The sequence below is a fragment of the Charadrius vociferus genome, unplaced genomic scaffold, assembly GCF_000708025.1.
Source record: "Charadrius vociferus isolate BGI_N301 unplaced genomic scaffold, ASM70802v2 scaffold3, whole genome shotgun sequence".
NCBI lineage: Eukaryota > Metazoa > Chordata > Aves > Charadriiformes > Charadriidae > Charadrius > Charadrius vociferus.
This window is the reverse complement of record NW_009647748.1, coordinates 127,375-140,681: the sequence shown is the minus strand read 5'-3', so window position 1 is coordinate 140,681 and position 13,307 is coordinate 127,375. Positions and strand designations below refer to the sequence as shown.

General features: G+C 40.0%; 1 protein-coding gene across 1 annotated transcript; it reads right to left on the bottom strand.

Moving 5' to 3' along the window:
* Window positions 1-5,858: 5,858 nt before the first annotated feature.
* Window positions 5,859-13,103, bottom strand: IL12B (interleukin 12B). Its single transcript, XM_009882075.1, is given in 6 exon segments — window positions 5,859-6,010; window positions 7,370-7,515; window positions 8,328-8,521; window positions 9,549-9,666; window positions 10,788-11,069; window positions 13,016-13,103. Coding segments are annotated over 6 exon segments (954 nt in total). The 3' UTR covers window positions 5,859-5,884.
* Between the last annotated feature and the right edge of the window lie 204 nt (window positions 13,104-13,307).

Here is a 13,307-nt window from a genome sequence, read left to right as displayed (position 1 = left end):
GAGCTGGTTAAGTAAGGCCTCTTTACCGTACCTGAAACTATGAGTGAAATTTTGGCCTCGTCAGCAAACTCGTACTGGTTTCCATTGAGCTGGGAGGTACTGTTTTAATACATCTATGTTGATTGTGGGTCTCTCATAGTTTTCTACTTTTATCATTGCATCTTGTCTTTTCCCAACCTCTTACCTCTCCAAGTTGTTATTTTGAAGAAGAAAGAGCAATTACTTGGTGAACAAATGTTTCTTCACTTTAATGGGCCTGTTACATCTGATAAAATATTAGTGTATATTTTTCTGAGAGTGAGAACATTTGTCACAGTTATTGATATATTGCTTTTATCTTTGGAGCCCGGAATGGAGCACAAATGTGATGCCAAATATGCTGCTGCAACACGTCATTTGTTAAGTGCCTGCTTAACATGGGAGGAGAGGATGTTATCTGGCTGCATTCCAGAAAGCATTGATGCACAGTAGCGTGTTCCCATTCATAAGATGAAGTGCCTCACATTGAGGACATCAACAGTGCTGAAAAAATGGCACATGGAATAGCTAAAGAACATAATCTTACACAGCATGTATACCTGGGACGAACATGCAAGCCAAGATAGATATTGTTATGGTCCCGAGTGGGACATTCAGACCTCTTAGTGATTCTGGTGCGTGTTTATACAGAACCCAGTACACAGACTCCATCAATTTTATTGCGTGTGGGTTGTTAGGGTTGTCCACCCATGTGCAATTAATGTATCAGACTTTTAAAGTCTTGCTCAATGGAAGATTTGAGAACCAAGTGATGTATTTCTTAAGGCATCAAACTGTGCCAAAACATTTGGGTATTTGCCTGAAGGAAGGTGAGTTTGCCATTTTCCACACCTTAAGAAAGATCAAAGGAGCCTTTCTTTAAAATTGCAGGTATCAAGCTGGGACAGATCCCAGCTGAAGGTTTCATATGTTATTTTAGAAAGTAAACAAAAAACAAAAAACACCCAAACCCAACACAATGTCTGTCTGCAAAGGCTGGAACTAATCTTTATTCTTTTTCTTTGTATCTTGTGATGTCTTTAAGATAAATTACAAGGCTGCGATAGCTACAATCGTGCAACTAGACTGTGAATCCTTTGAGTCACTTAGTGTCATACCATTGATGTTTCTGAATGACTTGATTCTTCACACATACATGCAAACAGACATTAACAGCTTAACACAGCACTGAATGAATTGGACAGTGAGCATTGAATAGGACTTATTTTAAATTGCCTTCTATTTTGTATTTTAAGATGTAATTTCCAGGTGTTTAGCACTTTGAAGTTCTGTCACACTGAAGTCAGACAAATGGAAATATTTGAGGAAAGGTTTCTTAGTTTTTTTGATGTCTCAGAACAAAGTTAGAGGACATACATTGGTTTTGCCTCTATTGAAAATGTAACTTTTATAGAAGAGAAGCTACAACTTATGAAGAATTGGTAAAAGATGAAGGTCAACTTGGAAGGAGGGGTAGATATGAAGCATTTGGACCTGAAATCTAATATGTACTCTCTCACAGAACCCCGAATTAGATATAAGCCTTTTTTTTCCCCCTTTTCCTGTTAGCAAGTGCCTGCTTACCCAGTTCTAAGGGCTGAAGCACTTAGAGGATAGCAAGCTCCCTCTGCAACCTCTTAGTGCCTCATTAAGTACACCAACTATTTGTAAAGCATTCTTTAGGATGAGAAGCACCCACAAAAAGCCCTGGAGGGAATTAGTCAGTCTCTGTTCAGTGCAGATTTAGGGAGGTGTGGTAGGCAAAACCTAAAGCCACGTGTTGAATGATGAGTATGAATAGAAAGCTGGAGGACCTGCCCCTTCCCAGAGAATGGTGGGTCACTGAGTAAGACAGGGGTCCAGTAGAAGACTTATTATGTGACTATGTAATTAATGATTGTCAAACCATCGAGCCCCAGGAATAAGCTTAATTCTATCATTATTTTATTTCAAAAGCTTTGATTTTGCAATCTAAAGTTTTTTTAGGGGCAATTTTGTACATTGTGCAGCCTGATTGAGTATATGCATTGTGACATTTATAAGAACGTTTCCAGATTATTTGCAGTGCACAAAGACGAGGAATTAAGGAAGAGAAGTACAAAGATTAACTGACACATCAACTATTATTTTCTTGACTGGATGGAGTATGTTAGGAAATGTATGGAGCCACCCTAGTGAATATTTGTGCTGTAACATTAACGCCTTTTGGTACACTCTAGAGAATTCCTTGGAGATGAGAGACTGACTAACAATTTCTGGAGAAGATATTCAGAGGCACTGGATCCATATAAGGCCCAGGAAATGGGTAATCAGGGACTGAAGCCAACTTTATGTCTTAGAGAGCAGCCATCTTTCAATTAACTTGATTTCTGCAGAAAAAGGGGCAGTTTCAAGCTGTGCTTTGTTATTTTTCTGAAGAATCTTAGACAATGACTTTCCTCGCTTCCGGCTCCTCGTTACCTCATGATCTGTGCCAGAAAAACTTTCTGTAGGAAGGTTCAACTCATCTTACGGGATCATGGCACAGAAAGGGATATTCCTCTAAAGGTAATAGATCAACATAGCCCTCATCGAGATACTTGTAAATTTAGCCTGAGTATTTCTGAGAGTGAAAACTAGGCTGAATCCAAGTTAATGAGAGGTTTCAATGATTGGTTTCAATGGTGCCAGGGTTTCAACCCAGATATCTGAAGAACAGGAAAGTCCTACTAATTCTGAACACTGTACCAACAGTATTAGAGAGAAACCTCAAAGACCTCAAGATATATGTCAGCCTGGTTTCAGTTGCAAACCTCCTGACCACAAAGGCCAGCAAACTTCAACGTACTCTTAGACTGCAAAAGAAACAATAACTTCTTAGCCTACAGGAGAGGGTTTAGAGGAGACTGCTGACTAACAGACATCACTTTTCTGTGTTGTCCTGTACAGCTTTACAGGTCATGAACCTGGTAGCATTAATCAGTAACATAACTTCTCCCTACAGACGTTGCCTCAGCAGTAGTGTATAATATTCTCATAGGAAAGTGAAGAGTGATATTAACCATTCTTCTTAAAAGATCACAAGTAAACCAAATTTTCTTGTTTTCAGATGTATTTATTATTAGTTCCCTTGTAAAACAAGCACAGTAAATTGCATTTGTAGCAAAAATAAGATGCATACACTTAATATTAATAAACGCTGACAGCACTTGTAGCTAGATTATCAACAGTTTTCTGAAATATCAGATACTTCCCACATTTAAATGTTTAAATACCTGAAATTGCCAGCCATTTCTAAGACTGGAAAAAAAGGAAGCACAGTCACAATGGAAATCTTTCTTTAATTTCAGTGATCCTTTGTCAGGGATTAAGCTCTAAATCCTTAAACATATTTTAATGTATTTTGCCCTCCTGAAAGTCAGGACTTAAGTGGTTTGACAAAAATGTACAGGCTTTAACACATGCTTCTGCTTCTTTCCAGACCCGGGGACTTACACTGTAAGCAGTTCAGAACCAGGGCTTGAGTTTTTTTTCCTAAGGTTCTGAGAAGACACCTAGCACATGTTGCAATACTAGGGAAATACTTTCAAAATGAACTATAAAAATCTGTATTCTAAAACTCTAATTAGGTGCTTAACATCCACATATAAAACCAGTTACCAATTGCTTTCTGAAATAACAGATACACTGCAGTTAAACTTCTAAATAATTTAAGCTGCCTTGCTTTAGGTTGCAGATTCCTGACTACTTGTGCCCTGTGGTTTTGCCTGTGGCACAGCAGGTCTGAATTAATTTTATTGTCAGAAAACTCCACTGCAAGAGATGCACTGGGTACACCCAGGTCTCTGAATGATCACAGGCATGAAAGTGAGGGAGTTGTGTTTAGGAGGTGTTATATTCTGCTACTGGCGCCCGTTGCCTTTCATGTCGATGAGAGGTGGCAACAGGACTCTCTCAACCAACGCCAGCACTCCCATTGCTTCCACTGCAGCTTGGGTTCAGCTGTAAGTGCAGGGCTTTGGGAGGGGTTGATTTCTCACGCAACAACCATTTGCAGCGTTCACCAGCTGAGCATCAACATGATGTAAGCACAGACAGCTGACAATGCAGCAGCTAACGTTTCTAGGACTTTGAACTTGCAATTCGTTCTTTTACTAAAACATCTGCAATCAGATCGGATGATGAGGATGGCCCTGACACATGCTGCTTCACGCAGCCAAGGCTTTCTATGCTGATACATTTCAACAAAATATAAATAAATAAATAAATAAATAAATAAATAAATAAATAAATAATAAACCAGTTAAATAATGGAACACTGAAGCGGTTCTTTCAGTAAGTTACTTTCCGAATAAATTAACACATGAAACAGTTTAAATAGCAACTGCCATCGTCTGGCATTGCAAGTCATGTCAAGTAAATAAATACAAATAAATAAATAAATAAATAAATAAAAGCAATACGATAATATGCAGAACCTACAATAATAGCTGACAGCAATGTATCAAAATACATGTTACTATAACATGATGCATGCTAAAGGTGTTACTCAAATTGGGGGAATTTAAAAGAGCTGCTAAAATCAGAACCATATTAATCTATTACAAAAAAAGATACAGTATGGCTTCTTAATAATCTCAAATGCATATTTTTCTTCTAATTATGCTTATGTTCTTGTGCTAATTCATTCTGTGCCATTCTCCTAGAAGTTCTGACTGGTTATCTGTAAAATAAGAGAAAGGAAATTTACATAAGAATTATCTTTATTTTCCTCAGACCTAGATTTTTAGTCCATTTCTCAATAAAGCTTTTCTGGTCTGAGCCATCTAGTGAAATGCCACCACTCAATTTCTCTAATGGACTCAGGACGGCCTAATGCAAGGCTCAGAAGTTCCCATGTCTGATGGAGATTTGTGATTCATCTTCAACTGATGATAGTTAGGCACCCGTTCAGCTATGGCCCTCTTGGAAATTTCCCTCAGTTCCCATTGGTATCTCTAAATACCCCTGTACCGATGAAGACTGAGTCCACAGAACAGTGTGATCTCATTTCAAGTGTTTAAATTGGGCTACAAATGTTCAACTTTTCAACAGTATGACTCAGGAAACCTGTGGGTCAGAGCAATTTACATCTACACCTAATTGAAAAATACCATTCCAAAATTACAAAACACAAGAGTGGAAGAAGATTAAAAAATCTGCATAATTCTTTTTGGTGTTGATCTGAAGGAGGCTGTTTCCATATTTAAAAATATGTTCTGACCTGGAAAGCTATGCTAAGAGTAATTTAGAGTTGTCAGAGAATGCTAATCAATTCACAGGAAAAGAAAACAGCCATTCCTAGGACTAGCCGAAGCTGCTAAAAGCTTTTATCTGTAATAGCAAATATATCTTCTTTCTCTCTCTCTCAATCCCTTTCTCATTTTACTGGTAAAACTTGGCTGTATAGGGATTGTCTGCTGTATTTGGATGCTCAACATTGATTCATAAGCTATCAATGAACAGAAAGGATGAAAATCAGCATGGGTTACACTAGCAACAGCCAAATATTTCTTAAAGAATACTTATTATAAAGTATTCTTTGCCCAGTTAGGTAGAACCCTACTCATGTCCATGAACCTACATCCATTGTTTCCTCTCTGATTTAAATGGATTCTAATTGTTTCTTCAATTTTACTTTTTTAAGAGAATCATTGTTTAGACAGCCCAATACGTTTACATGTTTATTCTTTTATCGATATTTCATGAAAAAAATGTTCAGGAGACAAAAACGGTTATGAGGAAATGTGAAATAAATGAGTATTTACGAAGCACAATAAGTTCATAGACTGCTTACTGTCCTAGGTAAGGAATCATCCCTACTTCTCCAGTAGAAAGTTCTTAAGTCTTACCTGCAACGTGAAGACCACTCACTCCAGGATGAGTGGTAATAGCGATCCCTGGCCTGCACAAAGATCTTGTCTTTTGGCCCAGTCATTGGAATCTGAATAGACTGCTCATCAGCATCGTAGACCTATGAACAGGGCACAGCTCCATCATGTAAAGGTCATGCAGAACATACAGTAAAGTGCCAGATAGATTGCAACAAGCACGTGTAACTCCAAAATCCCACTGGTAGTCTGTTGTGTCAGAGGCACCAATTGTCACCCACAGATACCAAAGTCATGAGGACTTATGAGAACTTGAGCCTCAGTGGAAACAAACGAAAAAGCCCACTTTCCACTGAAGTTAGTGTTGTAAAGTGATCCAACCCCCACACTGAAAAAGTCATTAAAACAAAGGGTTTATTTGTTTTTGTGGGGTTTTCTCTTTTTTCTTCTTCTCCCTGAGTGGAAAACCTAAAAGACAGAAGTTGCTGCTTTTCAGTATCGTTGAAATTTCCACCGAGGACTTGTGGCTGATACAAGAAGCACTCGGCAGACTCGCTGGTTTCTCGACCTAATGGATTGCACAAAACAACTCTGCTAAAGTCAAGGAGTCAGCACTAGGAGAATGGCCCCATCTGCTGGTACGGGCTTGCTTTTTTTTTTTTTTTCACATAGAAAAAGACATCCTCTAGTGTCTTTGGTTTAATCAGTTGACAAACTGGAACCATCATGACATTTGTTTACTTTTCTGATCGCTGGACCAAGGAATAGCAGCACTGCAGTTAAGGACCTGCACTGTAGGAAACTGGTTTGTGTATTTCTTTCCAGTTCTGCTGCTGATTTCTGTGGCAACTTATGCAAATTGCCATACTACTGTTGTGTACCCTTTAGTGTATCTGAGCATTAGCAAAGGAAGCAAAACCATTTTGTGATTTAAAGCTAATACAGAGTAGAAATGTTTAGTTAACAATTAACTAGTAACTGGAAAGTGAGTGGCAAAGACTGTAGTCTTCGCCAGTCTCCACAGAAATGCCACCAAATGAGTCACTGATTCCTTATTTGCCAATTCACCTATAAAGTTTGAGCTACCCAGGTACAAACAACACACAAGGAAATCGGTGCAACAGGTCCTAGACTTCTTGATTTGGAAATTGGGATTTTCCCACATTAGAACCCACACAGCCTATTAATGAATTAGTAAATACATTTCTCACGCTAGCACACCTATGCAATGCTGGGCACGATTTTATCTCCCCAGTTACATCAAGGTTGCATCCACCCCAGAGTGTGTTGTTTGGATCTTACTGCTCACAGGACTGGGAAGGAGGTCTGATTCTGCCAAGAAAGAACCTCGCCACATTTGGGTCTCAGCATCCTTTTTTCTTTTTTTTTAATTTTAGTCCATGATTCTTGCATACTAAGCTTATATATTATTTTATAAAATTTTATATATATTATTATATTCTTCAAGCAAGAAAATTGTGTTTCAAATGTTGTATCTCTACCTGGCTTTTGTGTTTCTTTGTACTTTCAACTTTGACCCTGAAAGTCAAAGGGAAGTAGGACTTCGGTGTGCTCCATGTTCTGGGATACGTCCAGGTCACTGTTCCATTTGTGGCCACATACTGACATTGGGGTGGGTCAGGTTTTACTGCAAGAGAAAATATAGAAGGAATTAATTCACATTAGCTGCATAATATCAGATGTTGGTGTACTACTGTTGATAGCTTTGTAGGGATTGGCTTTGGGAGATCCATGAGATTAAGAGAGGAGTAGGCATAATGTGTAAGAACTGCCTTGTATGCTTCTTATGGAAAATTAAGCACACTCCCAGAGTCTCTCTGGGTAAGAGCCTTCTTTTTTTTTGCCTGGAGGGTTGCAGAGGGCTCTGTTGGACACAGAGGAGTATCTTCAACCCCTGCTGACCATTAGGGTGTTCAGCAAAGCATCTGTTTCTTTAGGATGCTGCTTCATTTTCCTGTGCCTGTGGCATTGTGGTCACAAATGGTCCTCTTATTTCCTGTTGGTTTCTATTAACCTGCCCTGGATGCCCATCTGTAAGAATGGATCAGGAGGGAAGCATACATAGCATTAACCATCACCCGATTAAGTCTGCAGTTCTCAGAGAAGAGCCTGCTGGGCTATTGGTTATTCTCTGACTTCTCCCACATATCCTTTCCAAAACATGTCCATACAGAAGGCTACAGAAACTTCTCTGAGATGTGGGGGTGAGAAGGTTGGAGGTCACAAGTTAGGGAGATGCTGCTTCTTCACTTCCTCATCCTCTTCCGGACTGCTGCTATGATTTGTTTTCCCCTGTTCCAGTAACTGGGGGCTTGATGCAGATTTACAGTAGAATAGGGCAGGGATTCCCAAGCTTGGTTTGATCAGCTACCGTTGTTAGTTCCACTATCAGTAGCAAGAATAAAGCTAAGAGTTAACCATGATTTCTGGTCTACTCACTGATATCTCTGATGAAGAAGCTGCTAGTGTAGTTCTCATATTCCACCTCGTCAATGACCTCCAGGAACATCTCAATTGGCTGGTGCTCTTCAGCAAATGGACAATAGTTTTCTTTCTGGCACTGGGCTGTGTATTCTGTCACTGATTTATCAGTGTGAGCTACAGGGCTGCTGCAGGTTATGTCTCCTTGAGAGCTGAATACAGAACAGAGAAAAGTACTGGAAATGCTGGTTTGTTCTGAGAATTTGAAGCCGTAATAACATGTATTTGGTAAGGTAATGTTTTAATGGTGCTTGTATCATTTTATGTCTGTGCTTCAACAGCTGCAGAAACAGTTCAGTGGGAGTTCTTACATTTTCAGTGCTGTATACATATTAATGTAAAGTCACAAAAGCCCCTCTGCCTTAGCAGAAGGAATTAGTGTTTAAACGTAAACCAGGATATATAATTTCTTATTACCACTGTCCCATGACAAGCTCTAGTATCTTACTTTATTCCTTAGCCCTTTCCAAAACCTTGCTGAAAGAAATAAGGGAAGGTTAAAATGCATCCATTAGGAAATAAATAACATAAGCCATCTATAAAGTACTACCTGAATCTGGTTCTATTTTTTGCATTAAGGAAAACAAAACGCTGCAGTTGTTTCTTCTTTAACAAACTGAAGTGACCTTTGCTCAAGCAGTCCGTGTTTTGGAGAAACCCCAAGAGTAGTGGGAGGTAGGAAATCCCCACAAGGTTCCCCTCACATAGTTCCCTCGCAGGTTTCTGCAGCGTTCCTCAACAGAGACTTGTCAGTGGACATGTGGCTTTTGCAGTGGGTGCACCCTCCCACTCCCTTAATTTCACTGGATCTGCTGCGAAGGGACTCAGTGCTGTGATTGTTTCTGCATTTGGCTCAACTTCCTCTCTTTCCCCTGCATGATGTTTTTTTGCTATTGCTTAAGTGATTCTGTGGCTGTACTGTAGCAGCTGTAACAGTCCAGTGGGGGTTGTTCCATTTTCAAGTCTTTGTTAATTTCTGAGTAACTTCCATGCCTTTATTAGTTAAGTTAGTCCCAGTGATGGCTCAAAACATTTTGCAGATGTTCAGACTCTGGAAGTGGGATTCCTCGCCTTCTACATGTCCTCAATAGCCTAAAAACCAGGATCTCCTACACAGAGTAACACAAAGGGCCCTTCTGGCCTTACTATGAGGTTGCTAAGGAAAGTACAAGCTTTTACCCTTTTAGACTTCTGATTGTGAACTTCACATTTGGACTCTCATTTTCTGTCATCCATGAACACATGAAAATTCCAGAGTAGTTCTTTGCTTCACATTTTAAAAATGTCCTGTTTGGCTCTAGATGGAAAAAGAAAGAAAACGTGATTTATTTACTCTTTTTGCCAAAACGATCAAAGCAGAGAGAAAACAGTAATTCAACAGACTCCCATCTACTTTGGCAGGTGGTGGGTCCATAGGCAGACACAGTCTCACACTGCCCCTTGGGCAGCAACCTGGAGTTAAAAAGCCATATAAGCACAGTTAGTGGCTGAAGGCTGGTTTACATGGCACCACGTTAACCACATCTACGTGGCTACTGACAGGAGCTAGAGCATACCCAAGCTGTTGCAGATAGCTGTCAGTAAGAGATTTATCCACACATCCATTTTCCTTTCACAAAGAAACATCGCAGCTATTCAGTTTGCAAACCTCTGTGTTTGTTACCCTGTGCATGACAGTGCCCGCAATGGATAATCTCACGGCTTCACACACTGGGAATGTTTCCAGCGTGAGAAGTGAATGAAGCCTCAGTACAGGCATGTGTTTCGTTTCTGCTGCCCAGCACTGCAGACTCTCACCAACTCTGTATTGTACCCTGGGTGTAGCCGACTGGCAGACCGGCTTACTGCACCTGATATGTGGGTCCAGGAGCCAGGGAAAAAGCCTTGGAAATTCATAAGGTGCTGGCACTACAGTGAAGGACTGCAGTATGAGAGACAGATGAGTAAGTTCGATGCAGAAAATGCAGAACATCACAGGCTTGTCTCAGTGGGTTAATTGTGAATGGAGAAGCCCAAACAACAGCACTTAAAATCTAGGTCAGTCCCTGGTTCTGTCAAATCATGTAGCTCTGGTTTTGCGAAGCCTCTCCTGAGTGCTGGGTCTGTGGGATGGAGGCAAAGTAAGTCAATTGCTCACCCACTGAAAAGAAGTGGTGTGGTATTGATGTTATCCTGTATCTAACCATTCCTACCATCACTCTATCCTATAGGTCTAGAGAGTCCTAAATTAATCCCATGGCAACAGATTCCTGTGCTGCTCATCAGCTGCACCATAAACAGACCCACAAAAGTAATCAGTAAAGCATTTGAAGAGGACCCATTTTAAAGTGGATATTTCTCCAGGGAGCTCCCTCTGGTCCTTAGGAAGCTCAATGCACAAAGCTGAGCAAGATGCATCACATCATTTTATGACCGTACCTTTAAAGCTTTTCAGAATTGACCTTATCATTTGCCCATTGGAGTCTATTTTAGTTATGAGGAAGAAATCATAGCTGACAATTTCATGGGTATTAGCTGTCAGACAGGTGTAGTTGCCAGCATCTGGGAACTCCTTCACTTCGGCAATCAGAGTCTTTCCAGTTCCTCTCAGTTCAGTGTCCTTTTTCCAGTAAACTGGCAGTGCTTCATCAGATGTGTTACAGGTGAGCTCCACTCTTTTAGCTGGTGTCTCATCATCCCACTCTGATTCTATGACGTACACTGGACATTGCAGAGAAAGACATGTTAGCAGCTACTTGTACTTAACAGTGTGAAGATTGAACTGAGCCCTTTTTTTCAGCACTACTCTCCAGGAAAACTGCTAACAAATCTCTGGTTTTCTTTCCCAAGGCTTCACCATCACTTGGAAATCTTTACTACAAGAAGAGGTTCTACTTAGAAATTTACAATGTATCTAGAACCTGCTGATCAATAGGGATGACATTTTAGCAGAAGAATATTTTTTTTTCCCATGTTCCCAGAGGATCTTATAGTGGTTCATAACCATGGGAAGTAAGCAGGTACCTTTGTTTTAAAGGTGAGGATGCCAGGATACACTGAGCCCAGGTATTCCTCCTGCACGTGGCCTGTGGCCTTGGCTCACAGAACGGCACATGAAACCATTCCCTGTTATGGTGCTTTGCTATGGTGCAAAGCTACAATGCTTTCCCCTCTTCAGTGTCAAAGGTCTGTGAGCGAGCGCGCAGTGGGAGGGACAGAAGCTCTGGGTAAGTGGTTTGTATTTGCCAGTAGCTGATAGTGTTCCATTTTCTGCAGGGAACAATCTGTACTCCTATCATCCAGGTCCCAGTGGAGCAATTACTACGGAATGGGGGATCGCTGAGCTACAGCAGAGCTAAGTGGACTGCAACAGGGAGATGTGGTCTTCTAAAGGCCCCTTTGTAACTCTGAAGTCCCCTGCTGGTCTTTCCAAATTAGAAGACTCACCACATAAGAAGATAACTTGGAACAATTCCATTAAAGAAACATTATCTCCTCTTGTCTCTTTGCTGTGGTTGGCTGAAGAACTTCACCTACGCTTCTGTGTGGTACTAATTCTCAAATTTAACTGTCATCGCTCAGGTCTACCACTGCTGTCACAGGCTCCCCAACCATGTTTAGAGACTCTTCTACATGCAAGAAGCGGCAAACATTTGTTTCTTAGTGTGCCAACACCACAGCAAGCACCCAGCTCAAGAAAGCAGAGTCCCAGTGAGCTCTAAGACCTTTTCACCAGAGCATTTCACTACCAGAATGAGAGCTTTAAGACTTTACCACAAAGAAGAAACACCAAGAAATAAATGTCAAATGCTGAACCTAAAATGGCAGAAAACATGCAACTCTAGGACGCTTACCAAACTGCTTATGGATATTTGAAGCACAGGCAAGGTAAAGCTTACAGACTTCAAACACAAAGATTATTCTCAATACCGTCAAATACATTTGCAGTTTTCAGCACCATGGTATTGCCCAGGGAACCCACAGGATAAATCATTTTTTAATGTAAAGATAAGGGGAAAAGTAATTGAATTACTTTTTACAAATAAAACACAATCAAATTGAGAATGCTTTTCTCATGTTCATTAGGGTCTTTCTTTTTGGATAATCACTTTGAAGACAGGCTGGATTATGGAGCTACACTGGGTGAATAAGAACAGCAAATTTGATTATCTGAATTTTGCCCAATTTTCTGGTAAGTTATTCAGAAGATTTGTTTGTTTATTACTGAACCTATATTTTTACAAATATATTTACATTTAAGTTATTTACCAGAAAAGTTGGATAAACTATTTCTAGGTTTTAGGTTTTACTGTGAAATATTTTTTGACAATTAATTCTTCATTTGTGTTTTTGTGGGCTGTTACTTAAGTCACAAGATACTGTTTCTGCTTCCAGACTGCATAACTGAAACAAGAGAATGGGGAATAGGAAATAAGACAGTTTCTAATGCAAATATTCAGAACGGCTGTTGTATAACATTTTAGGACTTTTAAAGATTTTTTCCATTAATACCAATTAATTGGCTATTTATTCACAAAGAAATAGGAGGAACCTTGGCCTAAGACACTATGGTCAACAAATTCTGGGCTGGCGGACACAAGTATAATTCTGAAATACCCTTGTGCCCTACAGTCAGCTGTAGGTCTCAGTAGGTGAAGACTGCTTACCATTTTCCCTCAGTTTCCACTGCGCTTCCAGAAGGGCAGCAAAGGAAAATAATGAAAGTTAGGGAAAAAATATATAACTAAACTGCATTGAGGATTGTTAAGTGTGTACTGAAATCGAGCTCAATGGTGGACAGGATAATAATAAGACAGAGTCAGCTCCGGTGAACTAAGGAACATTCTCCCATTCTAAGAACTCTTAGACTACATAAAAATTGAATATCAGGTTTGCACTGGAGCTTAAGCCAAGACTTTGATTCGCTTGTTATTCACACCACAAACCAGTTTAGAGAAG